The 11822-nt window shown below is 38.9% G+C and overlaps 1 protein-coding gene across 9 annotated transcripts; it reads right to left on the reverse strand.

The window, feature by feature from the left end:
- Positions 1-5739: 5739 nt before the first annotated feature.
- Positions 5740-10473, reverse strand: LOC122052171. 9 transcript variants are annotated; one of them, XM_042613576.1, is made up of 12 exons: positions 10209-10467; positions 9470-10089; positions 9276-9391; positions 8497-8777; positions 8302-8362; positions 7969-8099; positions 7040-7145; positions 6798-6950; positions 6564-6696; positions 6434-6494; positions 5877-6181; positions 5740-5801 (listed from the first exon to the last, which is right to left on the reverse strand). In XM_042613576.1, the coding sequence occupies exons 6-11, from the start codon at positions 7986-7988 to the stop codon at positions 5968-5970; spliced, it is 687 nt and encodes a 228-aa protein (XP_042469510.1). In that variant the 5' UTR covers positions 7989-8099; positions 8302-8362; positions 8497-8777; positions 9276-9391; positions 9470-10089; positions 10209-10467; the 3' UTR covers positions 5740-5801; positions 5877-5967. The 9 variants fall into 9 exon arrangements, 6 of the variants coding, with proteins under 6 accessions (XP_042469510.1, XP_042469509.1, XP_042469512.1 ...); XM_042613575.1 differs by having other exon boundaries at positions 8302-8777; XM_042613578.1 differs by having other exon boundaries at positions 6798-6932; positions 7969-8777; positions 10209-10469.
- Positions 10474-11822: the final 1349 nt, after the last annotated feature.

The raw sequence follows: 11822 nt of genomic DNA on the forward strand, positions 1-11822 counted from the left end.
AAACTTGAGTTAGCTTTGGCTAATACGCCCAAGAACTAATATAAATGTGATTTATGTCCTATCTTTCCAACCGTTGGAAGAATGCCTATAGTTGTACTCGATCCAACCGAGCAAACTAGGAATACTCAATCTAATTGAGTTTGTACTCACCCATGCGTTGATAAGTGGGACCAAGATTGTCCCTCCGTACCCTACCAAGATAATATGTGTTGCTTTGCTTTGGCAGATTCAACAACACATGTGATCGAGGTAGTGATAGGTATCACGGCACGGTAGGCATTAGAATTGATGCGATTTAGATCTAATCTAATCGTCGATGTGTATCAAATACGTGATAGATCTAATCTAATCGAAAGGGTACATCTTGTACACGATTTAGATCTAATCTAATCGTTAGGCACTAATTAATTACTAATTATGCATCACATACACACAAGCAACTAATTAAATTTATTTGTGATTAGTCATGGCCCTACTACGATCTTCTCGAGCCAATGAGAAGATCGGATGGTCAACCTAAGGTCAACAGCTTCTCAAGCTCCTTCCTTTGACCACCTTGTGTTGCTCGCGCCTTCCTCGTAACTCCGTCTCAGGTGGACGCTACAGCTCCAATTTTGTACATTACAATTTTGAGCTTCGAGTTATATTCGGTGAAACTAATTTACAACAAGAATATAAAATAGAGAAAGGTACATGACAGCATGATCATGAATCAAATGTACAACACGCACCAACACAAATATTGTGTAGCAGTAGTAATATGAATACAACACAAATCAATCGATTGATATTTTAGGTCATGAGCTATCATAAATTATACATAATTCCTAAATTATGTAATTTCATAATTTTTCTGTAATTTTTAATACTAATTTTTAATTTTTCACGAGTAAAATTTCCCGGCGGTCTAGTTTAGCGGTTTTGAGTAGCAATCGTGAAGCGAATCCTTGCGGGGAATTTGAGGCAGCGCCCCCTGCACATGATCTAATCATGATGTCCTAAGTGATCCTACAGGCGCCTTAGTCCGGCTGTCCCAAAAGGATTTGGGGGCGAAACCTTGCCGTTCCGAAAAAATCCTTCATTGATCGAGCCTGCGTGTATAAACACTTGTGCTTAAGCTTCTCACAGAAGAATTACTCATAAAAACCATAAAAAACTTAAGTTATAGAAAATCACAGAGCTATATTTTTCATAAAAATCAAATTAAACTCGTACAAGTCTTCGCGTAGCTTTCACGATACCTTTGTTGGGTTTTCGGCAGCGAAAATCGCACCAGCCTCACACAGGCAATCCCGACCACGGATCGATGCCAGTAAACATTAGAAAACAAAATTACGGTATGAGTTTACTAACCTATAGATCTACACTAGAACTATATGTTAGAGTTTTACCCTTGATGTAGCCTTTCGCGGCAGTCCGGCTAAGTCGAGTGTCGGATCTCTTCGAGTTGTCAAGGTAGACAACTCTCTGTATATCACACGAACTGAGAAGGAGATCACCAAACTAAGTGTGCTAGCACCTTGGTAGGGTTCGACAAGATGAGAGAGAGGAAGAGCAAGAAGAGGCTCTAGGAGGAAGAAGATGAGAGTTACTCACACAAAAATGAAACTCATTTCATCCATTAGTGGCCGACCACACTTGTAGTGCAGCAACCTCCATGGGATACGAGAGTCGCGCTCTTGATAGCCCCGTGGTGGCATCCCGCAAAGCAACTATGATGATGTGGAGCATCATCGTTGGCCCGATCGATGCCAACTCGCGATGAGGTGGCATAAGTCCAGAGTCGAGCTTGACTCTTCATCTTCCTCTCAGTCGAGTTAAACTTGACTTAATCTCTCTAGTGGTTGATCTAATCCGACCATTTAATTCAAGCGTTTAATATATAATGAATCTAATTCATTTAATTAAATTAATTCAATGAGTCATAATCTAAATTAGATTCATTGAACATGAACCAACTTGAGTCCAACTCAACTAGCTGATTAGGATTACTCTTAATCGATTTTGATTCATCACATGAATCTAATCCTCTTGGTTAAATAATGAACCTAATCTCGTCTAATTGTCCTTGAGTGTGTGACTATGGGTTTCTTGCTAGCGTTAGTATGCTAAGCATTTGGGAGCACGTAATAAGCGGTATCTAGCAACACATCATTACTACCCGGTACAAGAATGTTGAATCAACGTCACCTTGTGACTCTTAATTGTGACTCCTCGCCCAATATATGACAAGTGTCCATACATCTGAACATCACAGATTGATCGATGACGTAGGCAGTGTCGTCCCTCACGACAATCTAATCTTGAACTCAAGTAGACTCACTAAATCAAATGAGCTCAATATCTAAGTATTGACTCATCCCCTCCTAAATGATGCGTTCGTACCCGGTAATCGCCTTTATAGTCCACCTAGTTACGGTGGCCCGTTTAGCGAAACAGTACATAACTCCTTATGTAGGGATCCGTGGTGACTTTCAGGGTCCAAGGACTAGTAGTCATGTACTAATAGCCACATGAAAGTATATGACACTAAGTATAACGATCCGTGATACTTTCTCATGGCGAATTAGATTAAATTATCGTTCTCGATGCGTACCCATTGTATCAACTTGATATCTCTATGTATGAGCATGAGATCAGTCGTCGAGGTTGACTTTCATGCTAATCTTGTTAAATTAACGTTGTCCTTGAATGTTAATACTCGACTAGGAATGATTAAGAGTAGTGTTCCTATATCGTCTCCTTATCGGTTGACTAACAAGTTGATATAAGTGAGAACCTTCTACCGAGACTGTTATTATACTTAGTTTATTTGACACCAATCTGAGTAATATAATAACTTAGAAACAAATGCCTTTGTTATATAAGAATATGATACAGTAAATCCATTAATACAATCATCGAATGATTGGCTCTAGAGACTCTAACTAATAGGGAGATTGTTGGACCATGTAGTTGTTTTGATGTGATCTGACCAAGTTAGGTTAATTAAGTATTTGGTTTGATCCTGACAATACAGCATGCGGGGAGCTTAGGAACCTGAGAAGTTGACGGAAGATGCGACTGAGAAGGATGACGGGGAAGGGAGGCGAAGAGCTATGCATCCAGGGGATGAAGGATGCGGTACGGTGGGCGAGAAGATCGTACGCGATGTTTGAGGGACGAGAAGCTAGAGTGGAAGTTTGCTCGAGGAGAAGGCCAAAAATTGGGTTCAGGTGAATTGTATTTTGATTGACCGCAATCATGCAGGCGATCGAAATAGCAGGAGAGCAAAAAGAGGTTGTAAAGGCTGCTGAAAGCTCCCTCTATGGGAATAGAAGACACCTCTAAGGCAAGCCAGTGCCTCCGCCACCTTCAGGCAGAGGGCGCCTTCCATAAGCATGGAGGGCACCCTCCATAAGCATGGAAGGCACCCTCCATGAGTATGGAGGGTGCCCTCGACTTTCATGGTGGGCGGAGGGTCCCTGGTGACGACCTCGGCCCGGACCAAGCGGCCCGGGGCCATGGGCGAAGCGGAGTCTGGGCGGCGACTACCCCCACTCGTAGCCAGCATGACCCTTTGTGGTATCTCTACATATCCTTTTGGGAGGTAATATGTCGACATGAGGCATGAGTCGACAACAGTAGGATCGTCTGGTAAAAGCCTCTTGTCTCGTTAGGGATATGCATGTCATGTTAAGGTATGTTGTCGGAGGAATTGCTGTGAGGATCCTTTCATGGGATATATGGGAGGCATGCCCATGCCTCGGGGGTGTGCTGCGTCGTCTACGGGGAGTTCTATATAAAGGGGGATCCATCATCAGTGGAGGTACGCGCTATCTATTGTTTGCACATAGTTTTATAGTTGCTTCACTTTTCTCCATATTCCGATGACTGACTTGAGCATTAGAGGATCAACGTCAGAGATCTCTTTCCTGCCTCGACACTGACATTACTTATTTTATAGAGCGGAGTGAGATTTTCAATCAGTCAACAAAACTACTATATCCTCAATTTTCACCTTTTCCTTTTTGGACAGAATCAATAATTATTTTAATCAAAATTACTTTAATAATATTTGAAATCAGAGCAATTTTATTTTAACCAATACTAAAATAATTTTACCTATAATTACTTAATTAGTAATTTTGAATATATATTAGAACAGTTTGCTTCTATAAGTCTCTATAACAACACAAATAATATATTATATTTTTAAAAATATAAAATACACTTTTAATATTTTTTAAAAATGTCCTTTTTAATGATAATAAAAATCAAGATATCCTTTTGATTTTATCATAAAATAATGTTTGATATTTTCTGAAAGGGTGCACTTTGAGTTACTAAATTAGCCATCATACCTTACCTTTATAACAAAAGGGTCAACGTTACTACTGTGGTGCTTCCAGTTTCTTCAACAGCACCACACACATTGATGTAGATGTCTCCGATCCAATAGTGTTATTATTCTGATATTTTTAATTCAGCATTATCAAAGTTCCTATGGACATAGGGGTCAAAACCTCAAGGGATGTGGTGGTCAGACTCCCGAGGAACATAATGGTAGAAGTCCTAAGGTGGTTGGTTAACTTGAATGGTCTGGTGTAATTGAAGCCTAGTCGAACAATTGTAAAAAGTCACTCGGGAGGTCGAGTTAGTTCTTCAATTGCTCCAAGTAAACTTTTTCCATATAGGATTTAATTGAATTTAGGTTCGATATACTTGACTCTTCTCTTAAGTGCATCCATGCTTCATAGCGGAAAGATGAATTGAATCAACAAATATTAACTCAGCGTATAGATACTCGGTGTCCCGTGTATATCCAATTTGACCCATTTGGAATGGAGGTCCAGATTAGATGTCGTTAAGACAATTGAGAAGCATCATAGGCCATCACTGCAACAAAATCCTCATGAACCTTCGGTTTTCCACAGAATTATACATTACCTCAACCGGCCAGATGTAAAAAGGTGCGTGGTTTTAGACATCGGGTTGGCAGAGTGTGAAGTATCCTTGAGCAGGTATTGTCGATTGTGCTTAGGTGTAGTATCACTTAGCGACCTTTAGTTTCATCAGCAGTGTAAAATCGATGTAATATTTATATGTTAATGACACGGTTTTGGCGTGACCACAGCAGAGTGTAATATTAGTTAATGACACTAGTTTTGCGGCGGTGGAAAATCGATGTAATATAAGTATTTTTTAATACTTGCCAAATTTGATTTCGAAATAGTGAAAAAGCCGTGATAACGAAAAAATACAAATATTCACAAATTACAAAATATTCTTCATTCAGCGATGTCAACAAAATCGCGAATATTCGCCCAAATTCATAAATATTCTTCTTACTTGGTATCCATAAAATACCTGAGCATTCTTTTACATCAGCTAATAGATATCGAAATCAGGTAGAACATTCTTTTAACAATACATCGAGTAGAACATAGTGAGTCAAAAATCGAAAGGCGAGACTACATTAAATTATGAGAATCGAGAATGCATTTCAACTTGCTATCTTGCTCCATTCTTCTGCGCCTTTCATTTCCTAATCTCAAAACTTTCACGCCAGATACTAGTTTTTAAAATTCAAACATCCAACATTCTGTCATCAAACAAAATATAAATTTGGTCTACTTAACTATAACAAAAGCCAACAGGAAAAGAATTATACATGCTGCGAAGTCTAGAAATATTACATAAGAAATTGACATGGGACAATATACATGATTTACATTCACGTGCAGTGCATCTAGCATGCATTCAGCCCACTCGAACCGCACTTCATCAATTTCAACTCTGGAGTACTTAAGATTTGTAAACTGTAAAAACACATAAATAATATATTAGTAAACCAAGAATGCTGCAACTTAACTTAAGAAGACCGTTTCCACAACCTCCAGATTCCTTGGGTGGGCAAGGAATGTTGCTTCCATGATTCTTAGCCTTGCTATCAGACTCAACGGTGGATAAAGATGAGTTATCTGGTCACTCGCTTGTGGAACGTCTCCATCTTTTCCCAACAATTTTTCTGATGACATACTTCTTTGCCCTCTGTCTCCTACCAGCCTTGGAGGAATCAATTGCAGGTGTATGAGAAGTAGTTCCCTTTACTATCTTTCCGTAACAATCTAAGCAAAGTTTGTAAGAGCAATTTGAGCAGCTTCTGTGAAAAACCACTAGTGAAGTCCTGCAATAATTACTAGTTCCAAGGGGAAAACAAGAAAAGAAAACAATATCAATCAAGTGAACATTTTAATGCATGATGAGACGATAACAAAGAACAGAATATGACCTAAAAATTAGAACTTGCTAAAGCAAAATAGAGGCACAAGTTTACAAATGACCATCTAAGAAACAGGGTCAGGACACATTATTTAGTTATTATGTCCATGATTTCATAAACATAGCAAATTACGAAATTCTCAGAGGTGTTATAGATGTGAAGACATACCAGTTAACAAGCTCATTGTGAGGCTCATATACTCGAAGAAGTACACTAGAAAATCCACCTTCTAGATGATAGATCGATCAAGAGGATATCTAACTGGAGGAAGAAACTAGGCAATTGTTTTGAAGCTTACCTTGATCCCCTTGCTTTACTTCCAACTCATTTAATTGGTTTTGATAGATATGTTTCAGCAAGGGAAGCAATTCAGATATCAAGCTATATGTGTGCTCCTTATTATTAAACTTGTTTTGACCATTTGCCAGTTCCTGAAGATGATACAAATTGCATATGCACATAAAAGTTCTAGACTAGTATGAAAGTTGACAGAACCGTCTCTAACTTAACAATAATTGGCTAGGCAGTTAACCTTATGCCAATCTTCTTTAGCTCCAAGAGGAGAACAAGTCGGACAATCCAATTGTCCATGACTAACAGGGTAGACAGTTGTCACATCGACAAGACAAATCTCATCACTATCGGCATGCTCAGTCTTCCTACGCTCCTGAACAATTTCAAGATCCTGAAGATCACATAAATGGAAACTTTCATAACAAAACATTCTCAAAGTAAATAATGTTCATAAAACTTTGCATTGTAAAGTAAGTAAACCTTATAACCATCTTCAGCTGGACTTCTAGAACATGCTTTGCAATCACAACAGTCGCAACAGACAAGACAAGCAATCTTTACCTCCTTTTCAAGCATACCAGAGTACCTTGACAATACAAACTAAATCAGATAAACAGAAGTAGTTTTTTTGTGTGTATAAGATCATATATCACTGATATCAAGATGTTCAAGTCTAAAAAGGATATGTGATTCACATCCTGTTTTCACAATATCAAAAAGCTAAAAGAGAAAAATAAATCAAAAGCATTTTCCCAATATGGTTCAATTCTCTTCCTGTAGACAATGCATGCCATTTGAAATTTAATCACAAACAGGGTGGATATACAAACAAGATCCCAATTCAAGCCATTGGATGTGAATATAGTAACAGCAATATAGCTCAACCACAATGAAACTTCACCAAAATAACAAAAGTAATCTAGCTCAACTCATAGTGAAACTTATACTCATAAGACAAAAAGGTAATTTAATAATATCAAAATCAAACCAAATCATGAGAAAAAGGCTCAAATAAGATTAAAGGACAATTAAGATTAACCCAAACCTAAAATTAACTTGGATTCATCCTACAATGAATCAAAATTGATATAAAAATCTCTACTGAATTTCCTAATCCAAGTGTGCCTTGAGTGACCCTCCATAATGATAATCCATTCAAGTGTACAGATGAATTTATCTACTGTTCAAATGCTGCATCTCTAACAATTGATGAGTGTAGTAATGGGTCAACATATTTCACCTACAGCAGATTGTTTGAGGATGAGAAATAAAATGGTCAAACTAAATCTTTGTTGTAACAAATGTTTAGCTAATAGATTTTGAAAAAAAAAATAAAAATTTCCACAGTACATATAAGCAATCTTGAAGTAGGAAGGCAAAAAAAAAGTAAGACATATTCAATGACTTACCCATAGAGGTAGCTGACCATGAGTAAATATTGGATTAGCAATAGCCATCTGACCAAGAGTCCTAAGCATAACTGGGATATTTTTCTGAATAAGCTTAACCCTGTGACAGAGAGTTGTTTCCTACTTTCCTCCTTCAGCAACAATTAACTTAGTATGACAAACAAAATTTGCACTTCATCATTATACCAATAAATAAACTATGAGTCATTCATGAATCATCACCTAAACCCTAAACCGTATTAGGAACTATTCAGATGGATTCAGAAATTCACAAAATCATAATTAACTTGGTCATGAATCGATTTAACAAGAAGGTCAAAAGAAAATACTCACTTAATGATCAAAGCCTTTAAGTTGTATATGTAGCGCGTCTAAGAAGCCCAACACACAAATCCTGTAGAAACAACAACAACAAAAAGAGGTAAATTTATAACAACTCCTTAATCTAGCAAACAAAAATGATAAAATCAACTCAGGATAGTGTTTGAGGATTCATCAAACACATTGCATGCATCAATCAATTAATACTTGCAATCAAGAGATCAAGAAGATGAAACTGTCGAAGATAAGGAAGGACTTTAGTAGCGATGATGGATAAAATGAGGCACACATCACATAGTGGTTGTGCCCTGTCAATACAGAAATGCAGGTCTGAGATTGCCAATTCCATATCCTAATAGTTTGGTCGTCACTTGCGCTAACAATCCATGGATGTTCATCATGGAACTGCACAGTGCGACTGTAATCAAGATGACCAAGGAGAAGCACCGGTGTCTTATAATTCCAGACCTTAATCTTATAGTCATCTCCTGCAAATACAACATCCTTGTCAGAAATAAGTGTAACCGAATTGGACCCTTGAGATTATTGGAGCACATCTAAATCTAGCATGCTTTAAAACAAATTTGATGGTTACTTTCAGCAAAATATTTTAATCTAAGATTCTGTGAGAATCGACTCTTGCTTTCTCTCACCTTTCTCCCACAGCAAACTCAACATAAGCTCGTTGAATGATATGCTACAAAGAGCAGTCTGACATTCTTTAGTTTGCAAAATATTTTGAAGTGAGGTGTACAAATAATAGAAATTCATGAGAAGCAACATCTAGTCAATATTAGAAAATATTTCTGTCAACTATCTTTGATCATCGTTTGCTAAGATAATGATAAGAGTTTCATGTGTCATCTGTTAGTGGTTTAACAGCGTACAAGCAAAGGTGCGATGGAGTAAAGATGACCGAAAACAACAAATGTCAGTAACATCACAGCACTACATGAATTTTAACTTAAATAGAGAAACAAATTCACCTGAGGATCACTCTCGAACTTGAAGTTATTGTCTAAGAATGACACAGTCACTGACACGAGAAGCCAGAGAAATGAGATTGAACGCATTCTGCGCCCTCAAGCTTTTCAAATCAACACTACAATTTGGATCAAGAAACCGAATAATCCATGCAGCAATGATAGCAAACAAGAAACAGAGAGCCAAACGTACATACTGAATCGAGAAATAGACATGGTAGATAGAGAATAGGCATTAACGGGGACCAATCTTCCTTTCTTCGCGTCCTCGGAGTATCTCGAAGGGAAGTAACCCTGCTTCTCATCTTGGAAGAAGCGAGATTGGGAAGCTACCGAGGAGTAGAACTTAGACCATAAATCACGGTCGTGGGAACCGAATCAACTGATAAATAAGGTTGTGGAGTATGGGCGGCTGCCATAGACGTTGGTAGGAGGAGCGACTAGGGTTTGGAAGTGGCGAAGGACGGATGAAAGAAAGAGCTTGCGCCGCATCGTAGAAAGCGAGCGGTGTGAGCAGAAGTGCTGTGAGTGTTTGAGGGCGACGGAGGAGGAAGAGGGATGGCCGCGGGTCGGAGGAGGACAAAAGCACAGCGCATCACTTTTAATGCCCATTATTACTGACCGTCTGGCCCGTTAAATTTGGTCTTCAAGACTACATAGTACCGGTGCTCGTCGAAGCGGTCGATGAGAGTGCCCATGCGGTAATCTCATAGCTAGATAACGCCACTGTGAAAGCTTGCAAGGACCCAAGGACGTTTGCTGTGGAAGCTCACACCCTTCACCCGGTTGCTCTTCATCTCGAATTTGGTCAGCATATCTGCCATATCAAAAACATACCAAACAAACACAAATCAGAATGGAGGAAGAGGGGGTGCACATCGGAAAATAGATCTAGGGCTCGAATCCGAAGCCGGATCTATAAAAGCTTCTTCTGACCAGAAATTTAAGAACTGGATCTCGAGACTAGATCACTACTGACGGGGATCTGGAGGGGAAACGACAAAATTGAAGGGGTAGACAAACACGGAGACGGAGAGAGGAAGCAAGGACATCATGTGTTGATCCTAATCGAGAGAGGAAGGGATGTCGATCTAGGAAGGGGAAGAGGCAGATGAGGCTGAGAGAGATGGTCGGACGACCAGCGGTGAGGAGGAAAGTGGTGGTGGTGTCGCGACAATATACGGTTGACGGTGCGATATAAGTTTAGGTTTGGAGTGAAGAGTGAAGTGTTGCAAATTTCAGCTAAGTATTGATGGGAAAATTAAATTATTTTATTTTATCATAGACACCGGGTTTTAAAAATCGCTGTTAAAATCGGTGTCTATTAACGAAAAAAGGGTGCTCATAGACATCGGCTTAAAAAACCGATCTCTATGAGCGAAAATCTGCGCTTATAGACACCGATTTTTGAAAAAATCGGTGTAAAATACTCAAAGACATCGGTTTTTGCTTAAAACCATTGTTGTTCCACCGATGTCTATGAGGGTTTTTCTTGTAGTGCATTGAGGTCTGGAAGCCCCGAAAGACCCATCATTATGGAATAATAATCAACAACTCATTAACCCAATAATTCTTTTAATGCTATGTATAATCGATGTCAGGGAATCATTGGAAAAGGCTCTATACAACCTGTACAGTGGAGGTTTTCATCCTCCATCCATAGAATTGGTTGATACAATTGGGGAAAGATGGCAAACTATCAGTATAGTTAACCTTATTTTAGTAGTGTGCCTCATTATTCATGCTAAGGAAAACAATACCATATATATTTCGGGTCCCTTCTTCCCATGCAAGTAAGCTCTCCCATCGCTTACCACTGTTTTTCATTACTGTTCTGGTATTACCATTGTCGAGCCTCCCCATTTGACTTGAGCGTCGGAATTGTAGGATTGTAGGCACGTGAGAGGGGGGTGAATTACGTAAAAAAATATTTCTTTTTGACTTTTTAAAACAAATGCGTAGCAGAATAAAACTAAATATGAAAGTGAAAAATAGAACACGGTCGATTTACTTGGTTTAAAACCTTCAACGACTCCTACTCTAAGACCTAAGTCCTTTGAACATTTCTGTCGGGTAATTCACTATCAAATTACTTCTTTACAAAAGATTGGTTGGTAACAAAACTATCAACCTTAGAATATAATATGCAAAAAAAAAAAACGTGAGAGCAATATTAAACAATAACTACATGTTACCCAACTCTAGGCTCGTTTGAGCACATCACAGCGTTGTGTCATTCTTGCATCATTGAAGCTTGAATGTGGCAGAGTATCGTTGTTTCGAAAGCATTACTAAGCTTGAAGGGTAGAAGGAATGACTCTAAGAGCTCATATATCAGTTATATGTGAAAAGCTGGCCAAAGACCCTTTTTATACACCATTGGAGGCACCTCCAATGGTTCAGGGTGCTTCCAATGACACTTATCCGATCCAAAGTATTCGACTCTTATCTACTCCGAGGAGCCTTCCATAAGCTCCGAGGCACTTCCGATGTGCTCTGAGGTGCCTCCAGTCTGCTCGGAGGCGCCTCCTTGTGGTGAAACTCTATCTT

The sequence above is a fragment of the Zingiber officinale genome, chromosome 3A (genome assembly GCF_018446385.1).
Source record: "Zingiber officinale cultivar Zhangliang chromosome 3A, Zo_v1.1, whole genome shotgun sequence".
Classification (NCBI taxonomy): domain Eukaryota; kingdom Viridiplantae; phylum Streptophyta; class Magnoliopsida; order Zingiberales; family Zingiberaceae; genus Zingiber; species Zingiber officinale.

Bases quoted from the DNA above. Each gene is read 5' to 3' on its own strand.
- LOC122052171 (XM_042613576.1), bottom strand. From the start codon at position 7,988: ATGGTCAGCTACCTCTATGG. The intron at 7,146-7,968 runs GTAAGTCATTGA...TGTATTGTCAAG, and splicing joins ATGGTCAGCTACCTCTATGG to GTACTCTGGTATGCTTGAAA. The intron at 6,495-6,563 runs GTAAGCTTCAAA...TCTATCATCTAG, and splicing joins AGTAAAGCAAGGGGATCAAG to AAGGTGGATTTTCTAGTGTA.